Source organism: Micropterus salmoides, unplaced genomic scaffold, assembly GCF_014851395.1.
Source record: "Micropterus salmoides isolate LMB-PRFRI ecotype aquatic unplaced genomic scaffold, ASM1485139v1 Ms_hic_scaffold_4, whole genome shotgun sequence".
Lineage (NCBI taxonomy): Eukaryota > Metazoa > Chordata > Actinopteri > Centrarchiformes > Centrarchidae > Micropterus > Micropterus salmoides.
This window is the reverse complement of record NW_024043372.1, coordinates 5,554,868-5,568,589: the sequence shown is the minus strand read 5'-3', so window position 1 is coordinate 5,568,589 and position 13,722 is coordinate 5,554,868. Positions and strand designations below refer to the sequence as shown.

At 38.8% G+C, this 13,722-nt stretch overlaps 1 protein-coding gene across 1 annotated transcript; it reads right to left on the bottom strand.

Annotated features, from left to right (window-relative positions):
- Positions 1 to 410: 410 nt before the first annotated feature.
- LOC119885807 (polymeric immunoglobulin receptor-like) lies at positions 411 to 13,551 on the bottom strand. The gene is made up of 10 exons (XM_038696036.1): positions 13,408 to 13,551; positions 12,400 to 12,556; positions 7,159 to 7,470; positions 6,719 to 7,033; positions 5,761 to 6,066; positions 5,046 to 5,357; positions 4,620 to 4,937; positions 3,325 to 3,393; positions 1,885 to 1,971; positions 411 to 1,348 (listed from the first exon to the last, which is right to left on the bottom strand). The coding sequence occupies exons 1-10, from the start codon at positions 13,549 to 13,551 to the stop codon at positions 1,170 to 1,172; spliced, it is 2,199 nt and encodes a 732-aa protein (XP_038551964.1). The 3' UTR covers positions 411 to 1,169.
- Between the last annotated feature and the right edge of the window lie 171 nt (positions 13,552 to 13,722).

Here is a 13,722-nt window from a genome sequence, read left to right as displayed (position 1 = left end):
CATTTCAGCTTGAAAAACTGTTCCACCCTCAGTGTCCACACTTGGGGAAACACCTGGAAAGTTAAAAGGGCCGGTATAGGAGGGATAAATCTGAGAAAATAATTAGTTGGGTTGGGGGCCTTAGGATGATTTGTGCATAAATGATTATTAAGATATTGTCAGAGCCGATCCACGCATCATACCTGTGTAGCTATATACCTATATACAGAAGCAATGAGCGAAACGCGTTACTCACAAATAAAGTAGTAAGTCAGATCAGTGTCTCTTCAGCAAGTGTTCCTCTTCTGCCACAATGACGACCCAGGGTTAGGGTTACAATTTTGGATTTATTCATGCACTTTAAAAACAATAATTAAAATGTTACAAATATCATTTAATTTTTTGTAATTCACTGTGTGAAGGTTTAGACTTTTATTTTTATTTTTTACCGTAACGCCATCTGGTGGTAATCTGGCGTCAAGATTGACACTGTGAGAGATGGAACTGCATGCTGCCCACTTTTTTCAACAATACTCTTTTCTACAGAAAAAAACATGCCATCAAAATACAATGAAAGATGCAACAATCACATAAAAATGTAGTAACTTTAGCATGCTGAATATCTTTGATATTAATTTTCTATTTAAATATATTGCTGTTATACCAGTGATAATTAACATTTAAAAAAAAATTTGATACTGTAAAATTGGCACTACGGAGTATGAATCACAATACAACTCATTTTAGGCTGATGGGACTGTCATTAGTTGTACATATATATATTTGGTCAAATTATATATTAGACATCCTGAGGGGGACATACGGTAAATGCCTGAATCACATTTCATGGCAATCCATCCAAGAATTGTGGAGATTTCAAATTTCAACCTCAACGTGGCTCAGATCAAACATAATTATTTTAACATTTCTTGTTACTCATTGTCTAAAACAAACACCACCAATGTACAGTCAAGGATCAACTTTTACAGAGGAGCAATAGAAAACATTGTTACTAGAAACACCAACTGGCATTGGGATGTGCACAGCCCAGGACCGGAGGGCTCTGCTGCAGACGATTATCACCAGAAATGACCAAAGATGAAAGCTACAAAAAAACAATAACTTCAAGGCAGGAAAAAGAAGTCATGTATACTCACTACAAGTCATATGTAGTGTCTGCTTTGGCTTTTTTACACATCACTTCCTCCAAAGATGGAAATGTTGTGAATGTGGTTTTCTTTGTCCAGAATGTGTTTTTCTGCCAACCGGTTATTACTCATGTGTTTGTAGAAAAGGATCAAAATTAGGACAAGCAGCAGCAGCAGTGCAGCTACACAGACCAACACATTAACGACCACCTGAGAGCCACCTGCAAGATAAATCACAAACTAAATATCCAGACTTCTTTAAAACACTGTCAACATGGCTCAGTATCATCCAGAGCTGTCTGTGTTGAAGTCAATTACAGAAAATGATTTTTTTTTTCTTGTGTTCTTTAAATGTGAAAATCCTGGCAGGAAGAAAAGGAAGAGAACCAAAATTAAATAAACAAGCAGAAGGACATAACGTGGATTCATTTCACCACTTTTCATCAAATTGAGACAAAGTTTCTCTACCAAATCTACCTGCACTGTCCAGGTAAGTTACACTCTGGACTTTGTATTTTCCAGTGTGGTTTCATGGAGTAGGACCTAACCACTGTGTATCATCAAAAATGAGCAAAGATGAAAGCTAGAAAAAGCATCACATTCCAGGCATGAAAAATACATCATGTCTATCCACTGCTAACATCATATAGTCTGTCTGCTTTGGCCTTTCTAGTCATAACCTCCACAGAGTGGAGCTGTTGTGAATGTGGTTTACTGTTTATATTATGTGTGTGTTTCTTCTGCAGAAAACTCTTACATTTGTAGATGAGGATCAAAATTAGCACAAGCAGCAGCAGCACCACACCTACAATGACCAGCACGGTAATGATGAACTGAGAGTCACCTGCAAAATAAACCACAAAATAAATATCCAGACTTGTTTAAAACACATTAAACACGGGTCATTATCATCCACATCTATCTGTGTTGAGGAATTTAAGAGACATTTACAGTTTTTAAAATATTCTGCTCTTGCTCTTCTGCAGCAGAAGGTTTAAGACAGGAGTGTTTCCAGGCTCTTGAAACATTGGGGGCTTTGCACTGCTCAGAAATCTTTCATGTTTTCGGGGGGGACGGTTGAAAGCAATCCCAGTTGACATTGGGGCGAAAGGCGGGGTACACCCTGGACAGGTCACCAGTCATATAAATGCATTTATTAAGGTTTTAATAATTGCTACAGACAATAATTAACTCTGAGAATGTTAATTAGGGAGGGCCTGGGGGTCCTCCCCATGGAAAATTTGTGCTTTAAACACATTTTCTGCACCAACTTAATGAAGAAAGGTCTTTATTTATATAGGCTGAAACAAAACACAAAATTCAGGCGACAATTCAAAATAAAAAAATATAGTATAATTGAATGCAGTAAAGCTCTGAGGGATTCTGTATTAACAGTTCTCATTTAATTTAATCCCTGCTGAGTTTAAATACATGCAAGCATGCCAGAAGTAGTAAAGTGTTTTTAAATGTGCATGTGGCACATTTTCACCTTGATGATAAATTAGCTTAATTAATTTGAATTCAGTTAGAAATAAAATCTACCTGCCCCTCTGCTGTACATAAACCTGCGCTATTAGTCTGCTGATATGGTCGTAGGTTACCCCCTTTAGACCATGTGACCGAATCTGAAAACACTGTGATCAGACAGAAATCTCACTACACATCTACACAGAGGTTAACTTCAGCACCTCTGATAAAGTGCAGTTCACAGCTGCTTAAGTTAGAAGCATCCTGGAGCAGAAAGACAATCAAACAGAGCAAAGTGAGCAAGGGGGACAGAGACAGGAAAGAGAGGGACAGGTGTCCGTGTTGAGGTCAGTTGTGTCATGTTAGTCTTTGCTACTTTGCAGCGACCAATTGTGTAGCAAATACATTGATTAGACACAGACTGACATCTATATTTAAAGGGACCTTTCAGTTGTCGCGGAAAAGCCCTCAGGCTGTGAGAAATGCTCTCTCTCTCTCTCTCTCTCTCTCTCTCTCTCTCTCTCGTACACATTGCGAGTAGCCTCCGTTCTTTGAAGACCTGACCTGAGACAGGCTGTGTCATGAGGATTACTGCCTATTAATATGGAAAATATTTTTATTGCTGTTGTTGAGTTACATTCGGGGCTACAGTCAAAACATCCGGGGCTAAAGCCCTGGAAAAATGACCTGGCAACACAGATGGTTTAAGATATCAAACATGTTGTCTTACCTGGTCTCTCTGCAGACACAGTAGTTGACTGGGATGAAGAAGCAGGAGTTGTGGTTGATGTTAGTGATGCTGAAAAAAATAAATAAAAACATTGTAATTTGGTAAGAAATTAGACAGAAGCTCCCTCAGAGCAAACTTAGAGTTTTGTTTATTTATTTACTTTATTTTAACGTGAACTACTCGCAATGAAACATTTACCAGTCAGTTAAATTAGAAGAAGTTAGAGTCTACACAAGAATATTTTTTGGGATGGGATTGTTTATGTATTTTATTAGAGTTTTCCTGCGGGAGGAGCTCAGAGTTTACTTATTTTATTAAATTATTAGGGCTGGGCAAGTTAATGCGTTGTTATTGCGTAGATTAATCGCGATTAAAATTTTTAGCACTCTAAATGACCTTTTAACTAGCTCTGGGACACTACTACTTTATTTTTATATAAAAACTGGACAAAACTGGACATTGCTTGGAGAAATGAAAGCAAGGAAGTTGAACCACCTGGTGAGTTCAGAAAGTATTTGTCTGTTACATTAATCCAGCTGAAGTACTGTGCTGTTAACAATTTAGCATAGCATAGACCTGATTGAACTGAACTCCATTCAGAAAAAAAAAATATTAAAGTTGTTGTCCTGCTGACTTTGCTGACAGACCTCACAAAGCATGAATTCTTATGTCTAACAAATCTGCATCATATTGTAATTATTTCGGCATCAGTTTGATCTGTTTATTGCAATAAATCACACCAAAATGTTTACCTTGGGTTACAGCTGGAGTAATCGCAGGTTGTATTTATTCGCATTATCGCGTGTGTGTGTGTGTGTGTGTGTGTAGTCCAGCAATAAAACCACTGGGAGGAAAGCGTCCCAAGGATTAAATTTGCGTTTGGTCTGAATGTACAGTAAGTGTCTGGGTCCTAAACCCAAGAGTAGTAAATTCCTGGAGTTGTTGTTGGTTCAACCAAGGAAGAGGGCCAAAGCCCATCCCGACAACACTGGTCAACTGCACGCCCTCATTCTGAAAGAGCCGGCAGGCGGAAACAGCGGTAACCCAACACCTGCCAAAGAGGGCCCCGTCAAATAGAGGAGACAATGGATCCCAGGCTGAGCGCTTGCCTGCTCACCAGGGGAGCCACGCCCCCCACCCCAGGCCAGGCAAGGCGGACATCCACAGATCATGGCTTAATTCATTAATCATTTATTCAGTCATTACTATGACTCACTTCTGCCATCCATCAGTAACCCTCCTACACTCTGAACCAGAGTCAGATTACAGCTACACAATAAAATAACATCACTCACCTACAGTCATCACCAGTTTGTGGAAGAATTTGTTGCTGCCTGTTTTGTCAGTGCTTTTTACTCCACACCAGTACGTCCCAGTGTCGTCTGTTGTTACTTCTCTCACTGTTATGGTGACATTTCTCTTGTTTTTGTCCTCCTTCATGGAAAACTTCCCAGTGTTCTTGTTGCGCTGTGCGGTGCTTACTAGAGTTTCACATATAGATGGATCTTCTCCCTTACAGATGATTTTGTTTATTGGAGCACCATTTGGGTATCGACACCAGTATGTCAGATTCTGGCCAACAGTTAGAAACTTTGTGACTTTAGTAATAGTAGCTGTAGACAGACAGACAACATTGTCTATCAATGACTGTACAACATATTTCAGAGACACCTTAATTATCTGTGTGAGTAAATCAAAGCTCAAGTGTCAGATGTGCTCACCTTCAACCTCCAGCTGTATCTTTGTGAGAGCAGCTCTGTAACTTCCTTCATGTGTTTCCACTCCACACCGGTAGACACCAGCATCATGTGAGGACACGTTACTGATGGACACGCTGAAGCTACTGTTGGTTTCTGTGAGAGTGAATGTCCCCTTTGACTTCAGACAGGATTTTGTTGATAAAATATCCTCACAGATGAAACCGTTGTCTTTGCAGAAGAACTTGTATTTGTTTCCTGTGTAATCACATGTGATGGTGGTTTTAGCTGTTCTGTACGCAGTTTGAATAAATTGTTTCTGGCAGCCGTCTGTCTCTGCAAAAAAGAAAGGTACAACGCGTCACGTTTTAGATGGTCTAACACTGTGATAATGTTCTAACACATGATGTAAATGCACATCACCACACATACAGTAAAGTGTGAATCATGTTACATCTGCTTTTAATGGAATTTGTTCTTTTTGGCAATTTTATTTCCATTTTGGTTTTAATGAGTAGATGATGACTTAAATATAAAGTGACTGTACTGATTGTGTAAGTCCAGTCAAAATACTTTCATATTATAATTGGAATAATGGCACCAAACTTGACATGTATGAAAGCTGAAGTCAAGCTGTTATCAACAATGTATTAATTGATATGTGACTCTACACATAAAAACAAACAGAATATGTTTCTGAAATGGCATTAAATTCATTAGATTTGTAAGTGTCTCTTACCAACGCCCAATTTCATTTCCTCTGTGTCCTGGGATGAGTACGATCGTTGGTGAAATTTACACTGATAGTCCCCAAAGTCCTCATGTTGAAGTTGTTTGATGGCCACTCTGAGCTTTTTGTTTCTTGTATCATGGTACAGGGAAACTCTGCCTTTGTTTTCCCACACATTCTTCCCAAAGCTTCGTATGGTTTTTTTGGGAGTAACTACATCAATACTTTGATATTTTACATTTGGTTTTGGATATTTGCAGGTGAATTCAACCCATCCTGATGCACATCCCTTCACTTTAGACAAGGCCTCAGAACCTGTAGATCAAAAACAAAGGTTCACATCATGTTAGACACTGAAACGATGTGACAGATCATCTGATTTAGTTCCCTATTAATGCAACATACACTATCTGTTGTAAACATATTTTTAGCATCTGTCAGCAGACAGCACTTTGAATCAGTGGATCAGAGACTTTCAGTGCTCAGCGGTCTCCAATATCTGCCCAGCTCTATATCCTGAAGTTATATCTTATGAAAGCTAAAAACTGTGCCCCAATATTTTGTCTTTCCCTTTTTTCTTCCTTCTTTAAGTGTTAATCACATCTCTTCCCATTTTATACATTACTTCATTTCCTGTTAAGTCCCTAACACACTATGAAATATTAAATGTCAGAAAGAAAGGTCAATGTAACAGTTTTAACATACTGTATAAAAGCTACAAACTGTGAATGAGTGCAACCTCATCATTATTCATGATCTGGTTTTAATCAAAGTAAATTGTGATTGGGAGGGAAACAAACCAAAAACACAAAATGTATTAAAAGAACTTTATAAAATGAAATATATGACCAGCAGTAATCAATAATTATACAGCTTACTTTTAATGCTTGTCATCCACCAGTAACCCTCCTACACTCTGGACCAGGGTCAGGTTACATCTACACAATAAACTAATGTAAACACTCACCTACAGTCATCACCAGTTTGTGGAAGAATGGGTTGCTGCGTGTTTTGTTAGTGCTTTCTGCTCCACACCAGTACGTCCCAGTGTCGTCTGTTGTTACTTCTCTCACTGTTATGGTGACATTTCTCTTCTCTTTGTTCTCCTTCATGGAAAACTTCCCAGTGTTCTTGTTGCGCTGTGCGGTGCTTACTAGAGGTTGACATATAGATGGATCTTCTCCCTTACAGATGAATTTGTTTATCGGAGCACCATTTGGATATCGACACCAGTATGTCAGATTCTGTCCAACAGTTGGAGAACGTGTTAAGCTAGGTATATCTGCAGACAGAGACAGACACACAGCATCTTTTATCAGGGACTGTATTTAACAATATTTTTCAGAGACACCTTAATTATCTGTGTGAGTAAATCAAAGCTCAAAGTGTCAGATGTGTGCTGCTCACCTTTAACCTCCAGCTGTATCTTTCTGAGAGCAGTTCTGTAACTTCCTTCATGTGTTTCCACTTCACACCGGTAGACACCTGCATCACGTGAGGACACGTTACTGATGGACACGCTGAAGCCACTGTTGGTTTCTGTGAGAGTGAATGTCCCGTTTGACTTCAGACAGGATTTTGTTGATAAAATATCCTCACAGATTGAACCGTTCTCTTTGCAGAAGAACTTGTATTTGTTTCCTGTGTGATCACATGTGATGGTGGTTTTAGCTGTTCTGTACGCAGTTTGAATAAATTGTCCCTGGCAGCCGCCTGTCTCTGCAAATAAACAAGAAAGGTAAAACATGAAATCTAACACTGTGATAATGTGCTAACACATGATGTAAATGCAAATCACCACACTCATACAGTAAAGTGTGAATCATGTTACATCTGCTTTAAGTGGGATTTGATCTTTACAGTAAAACTGATTTCCATTTTTGTTTAATGAGTACATGATGCCTTAAAACAGAAAGTGACTACTGAATGTGGAGTCAAAACACTTTTATATTATATTTGAAATAATGGCACCAAACCTAAGATGTATCCAAGCTGAATTAAATCTGATATCAACAATGTCTTGATTCATATGTGCCTATACACATAAAAACAAACAGAAGATGTTTCTGAAATGTCATTAAATTCATTATTTGCATTGAGTTGTTATTATTTTATATGTAGGGCAAACCAGGTATGGTTGAAACACTTTTTGCTTCAGCAAGTACAACTGAATTTTGGAGCTAGAGTTCTTGTTCACTACAAATGGCACCAACTAAATCCTCTACAAGAATATCACAGACCTCGTGAGGTGATTTCAAATGCATTGTGTTCCCTTTTTACAATCTACTCCAAAACCAGGGTAGGTTGTAACACATGCTAGGGTAACAATAAGACAAAGGAAGCAAAAATAGATGCCACACTATATGATATGCTTCACAAATAGGTAGTGATATAAAAGAACAATGTTTCTCTCACTGTCACAGACTGTCTGATGTCTCGCACGCATGTACAGTATGTGTATGTAAATTTGTCTATAGAATAAACTTACTTAACAGAATACTTAATAAACAATACTAAAATGTACTTAATTGAAAAACATTTGTACATTCTTGTACAGAGACTGCAAGGGAATTCTGTAAAATATTAAAATCAAGAAAGTCCCTAGTTGAATGTAAAGCACTTTTTAAAGAAGTGTTACAACACATTTTACAGTGAAGTCAGTGCTCTCTGGTGGACAAACTGTAATGTACACCATGCGAGTGTTAGTCAGTTCAGAGCAAAGTGCCCACAGACTGTTGTACATTTTCCATTCTAGTGAAACAGTAGGCCTACTTTGTACTCTACTTTGCTACTAGTGAGTTACAGTAGTGGACTGTATTGCGGGCTGTGTTATACTAAACTAATACAAAATGAGAATACCTCAAACCAGATCAACCAGTTAATTATTTTAGAAGCAGGGCTGTAACAAGTGTAATCTCTAAGATCAGTAGTCCAATAGTAGCAAACGTTTTACCTGTCATCAGTGAGAGTAGGAGAAGAAGAAAGATCTTCATTTTGTTGGTTGCTGAGATCCTCCGCGAGACAGGTTTTCTCTTGTTGGTTGGTCTCCTGTATCTGCACAGCTCTATTTCCTGAAGGTATATCTTATGATACCTAAAAACTGCTCCTCAATATTTCATCTTCCCCTTTTATCTTTCTTCTTTAAGTGTTAGTCACATCTCCTCCCACTTTATACATTACTTCATTACACAGTAAATAGAAAATTACTTTAAAGATAGAAAGTACATGTTTCCTGTTAGAAAGTCCCTGATACACCATGGAATATTAGATCTCAGAAATAAAGGTCAGGTCAACAGGTATCACTTTTATGAGCTACAAACTGTGAAAGGGTACAACCTCATCATTAATCATGACCTGCTTCAGATTAAACAAGTAAATTATCTGCTTCATAGATCATAATTGTACACAGTTTCAATAAAAAACATGTTACTTTTTCATTCCATCTTTTTTAAAACAAAGCTATTTAATTTAACCTGTGGATGTTAAACCTTTTGGGCAGTAGTAGTTCATTCTGAGGGGGCTTGGCTTGGGAGGGTGCATGGTTCCGGTTCAAGTCCAGCACGGACTATCTCCTGATGGAAATATTTGACTCTTTTGCTGCTAAATTCTCGACTGTATTTCCCAGTTAGCCTCTAACTGTGTCTGTCTGCTGTTTGCTGCTCAGCAGATAGAGCACAGAGGCCTTTTAGAGCTTTTTCACTAAACAAAACAATGATCTGAAACTCACTATAAAGCTCTGTAAAGCCGAGGGCAGCTGCAGATTCAGCTGATAATTCTCTGTAGGTTCATCAATACGAGTAACATCTTTCATGTTGTCTTCATATCATATAAAAATGTTGTTTATAGCCTCTTTAATTTATAATTTCCAACAACAACTAGAGGGAACCTTCCCACACGGTCTTTGTGTATCAGGAAATAAAATTAAGTAGTTTTTAAGTGTCAGATGGTGTTTAGCATGTTAATGGCAGGAGATACAGCTCTGTTAGAACCAGAAGCTGTTATAATCTAACTAAGCTTCACATACAAATATGGGGAAAACAGCAGACTGATGACTGTTGAGGATGTCTTTGTTGTCGTGTCTCTCGCTATTACATCTAAGTGTTGCAATGAGACCTCTACTCTTACAAAGAAGAGCTATTTAAGACCAACAGGATGCAAACCACAGGCCCATTTCAGTCTCCACCCACAACCACATGAAACTACTGCTGATGGGATGTTGAAATTATATTATTATATTCATAAACAGGTTCTCATGTTTAATCAGCTTTGATTGTTACATTATTTCAAATGCATGAATCTGCAGAATTTTACTGCTTTCAGTTTTCTGTTGTTAAATGATCTTATGGCTTTTGGACTTATTGCAGTAGTGTAATGTGTTACTGTTTTATTTTTAGTAATTACAGTAACTGACCTGCTGAAATTAGCAGCATTACTGCTATTCACATAATTAAACTGAACTGAATTAACACGTGTCAGTATCTGCCTTGCCTTGGTTTGTTAAGTTTTTTGTTGGCAGAAAGTTAGTATAACCACCTGTAGAGTACTCTGGCAACAAGGTAGACTTGGCTCAACCTGCCAGACTTTAACAGGAAGATCCTCTCCTTTGTAACAGGAACTCTGTTTCTGCTGTTTACCTGGCACAACCAAAGATACAATATTGAAGCTGTGATCATTTTCAAGTCCTCTAAGATCTTCAGTTAGATACTGTAAGCCATCAAAGTTTTGGACATCTAGTCAAACTGCGCTGGATACTCTCTGGCACCTTGAACAATAAGCCCCCACTTACACACAGGCCCTGCATTGTTTTAACAAAGGCTGCAAGTCTTACTTTGTCGTATAGTGTCTCCTTGTTCAATAACAAGAACTCATTCAACAAAACTTATTTAGGAAAGCTTCACACTCTCTGTGCCAGAGAATTTGGATTAATAAACTGTAGTTTGTAATTTATCCTGCTGTGCGTACTGTGTTAGTAAGAAGAGAACAGATGTGTATTCAAATGATTTATGCTGTTGTCTTTGAAGTGCAATGGGACTTGAGTGGCTATGCATCCATCCATTCATCCATCGTCAACGTCTTATCCTGCGTACAGTTGTAGCCAATCCCAGCCGACATCGGGCGAAAGGCGGGGTACACCCTGGACAGGTCGCCAGTCCATCACAGGGCCACAAACAACCAGTCACACTCACACCTAAGACAATTTCAGAGTCATCAATTAACCTAGCCCGCATGTCTTTGGATGGTGGGAGAGAACCCACGCAGACACGGGGAGGACATGCAAACTCCACACAGGAAGGGCTGGGACGACCAAGGTTCAAACCCACGACCCTCTTGCTGTGAGGTGACAGAGCTAACAACTGCACCACTGCGCCGCCTGTGGCTAAGCAGTAGGGTTATTTATTTGAAGAGGCAGGGCTCTGAGTCATTAGGTTCGAATCATACTGAACATCCTCGGTCAGATTATAATCTCCAGTGGTTTGCTCTACTGTCTGCACGTTGTGTTTCATTCTATTTTAGGTCATTTAAGAAAAGCATCTTTCAATGTATTTTGATGGCATGTTTTTCTGTATATAGGTGTTGTTGAAAAAGGTGGCAGCATGCAGTGCCGACTCCCACAGTGTCAGTCTGGAAATTTACCACCAGATGGAACTAAAGTAACAAAAAGTCAAACCCTGAACACAGTAAATTTATAGGTTTAATTAAGAGACTATTATACTGGTGTGGTGATTAATGAGTATCATGGTACTGTCTTTTTGTACTGTATCATATGAAGCATAATACATCTCATTTCATTAATGCTTTTTCTTTAACTATACTAGGCTGATGAGAAAGTCATCAGTTGTGCAGGTATTTTGGTCATAAAGTATTGGAAAAATAAATATTACCAAAATAATTCATCCTGAGGGAGACATACAGTAAATGTCAAGATGTCTGAACCAAACCTTATGGCAATCCATCCAAGAGTTGTTGATGTATTTAACTCAAAACCACAAATGTCAGTCTCAACGTGGCTCGCATCAAACATAAATCTTTAAACATTTCTTGTCACTCATTGTCCGAAACAAACAATTATACCAATATACAGTCAACATATAAACTTTAACAGCGGAGCAGTAGAAAACATCTTGACTGGAAACATCACCAACTGGCACTGGATGTGCACGGCCCAGGCTCTGCAGAAGATAAATGGTATCCATCTACTGTGCATCAGTGATATCTGTAAGGTGCCTTCAGAGTCTAAAGGATACTAAAAGAGAGCACCCACCCAGCCACAGTTGCTGTCTGGAAAGACAAACAGAAGTGTCCAGACTACTTAAATTAATCCTCAGCTCTGCATCCCTGTTGTATGATGAACAAATTTACCTTGTACAGTATCTGTGATAAATTAAATCAGCTAATAAGATAATAAACAGCTGTAATATGAACCACATCAGAAATGAATGACCTGAAATATTGACCATACATGTAGTAAATGTCATAAATTCCTGTCAAGGCTGATCTTTGCTCAGTGCTGCTGTGGCTTGTTGACTGTTGTGTAGAGAGGATCCTTTGAAGAGCTGGACGGCTGGTTGACTGTACAGTAGGATGGATTTTGCTTCATAGTAGAATATTCTCAGGCAGAAGAGCTGGGTTTGAGGATCACTGCCTCACCACAATCTTTGTCAGAGCTGCTTTGAAAGTTGACAATAGAGTAATACGGCGAGGCAGAGGTGTTTGTGGGAAAGTTGGCATTGGCATAAATCGTGTTCATCTTATTTCCTGAGTCTGGAGTCTGGACGGGCTGCTGTATCTCCTCGTAGGCATAATCCTTAAGAGTATAAAACATGCATAGTGAAACACTCACACATCTATGTGATAAAGTGATCACTTGATAAGGGCTCTGATTGATGCTGCTACAGTTCTGCTGTCACATCACTGCAGGATGCTGCTCTGAAGATGTGCAGGAAATGAAAATGAGCACAAATAGCAACAACATCAGTTGATCTTACTGCATATTGAGTCTGTCAGTGACAGGATATCACAACTGACTGCCATTTGAAAAATAAAAGAAATGCTTTTTCAAAGTGGCGAATTTTATAAAACAAATTACAGAACTGAATGAATAATAAAGTGCTATATGTGTTTATTCCGCACTTTTCAATTGATTTTTGCTTCCGATAAAAGCACAGATGGGTTTAATTCCAGCATTGGGAAAAGGTGGTGTAACTGCTTTTTGTCTTTGTTCTTTTACACAGTGTGAAGAAAAGATTTGAATCCAAACATGCTTCTAAACCAGCGGAACTTCCTGAGTGAAATGAGCTCTCACAGAGAAAATCAGTACAACCTGGACTTCAGAGAAGAACTCTCTAATAAGACAACAAATTCCCCTAGATGACTTTTCAAAAAGAATTTGAACATTGATGTCTTACTAAAAAACTATCAGCTGTTGAGTGGGCCATATAGCCTAGTGGTTGGCTGTTGTCTGTGCACAAGACCTGGGTTCAATGCTCGGTGGGTCCAGAGATTTTGTTATTGTTGATCGAGCCTCTCTTTTTGCAAGTGCTATCCGCAGTCCAGCTGGTCATATTTGGTGGCGTGAAAAAAAAAGTTAGTTGGGATTATGGTGAAAAATTCTTACAGACTAAGAGATCAATAAAGGATCGGAACCCACAACCTCACTGAATTCTCCCAGGCAGTGACGAGGTCAGGGTCAACTGGCACCAGGAAGCCACACAGATACAGATCAGTGTCGCGTTGACCAACAGTCCTTCCAATAGTTCTACTCTCGCTGTTAACAAAGAGAGGACTCAGTTTCACCTTCATCTACCTGCAGGGAATGAACTTTACAAAAGTCCAAATTGCTGTCCTGGATCATTTGTTCCGTTGAAGTAGATCCAGCTGAAAGCACAGAGTTGTAAACAATGATTACATTTAGAAAGACAGACAATTTACAGTATTCTGACCATAAACGAGAATTGTGGCTTAAATAATGTT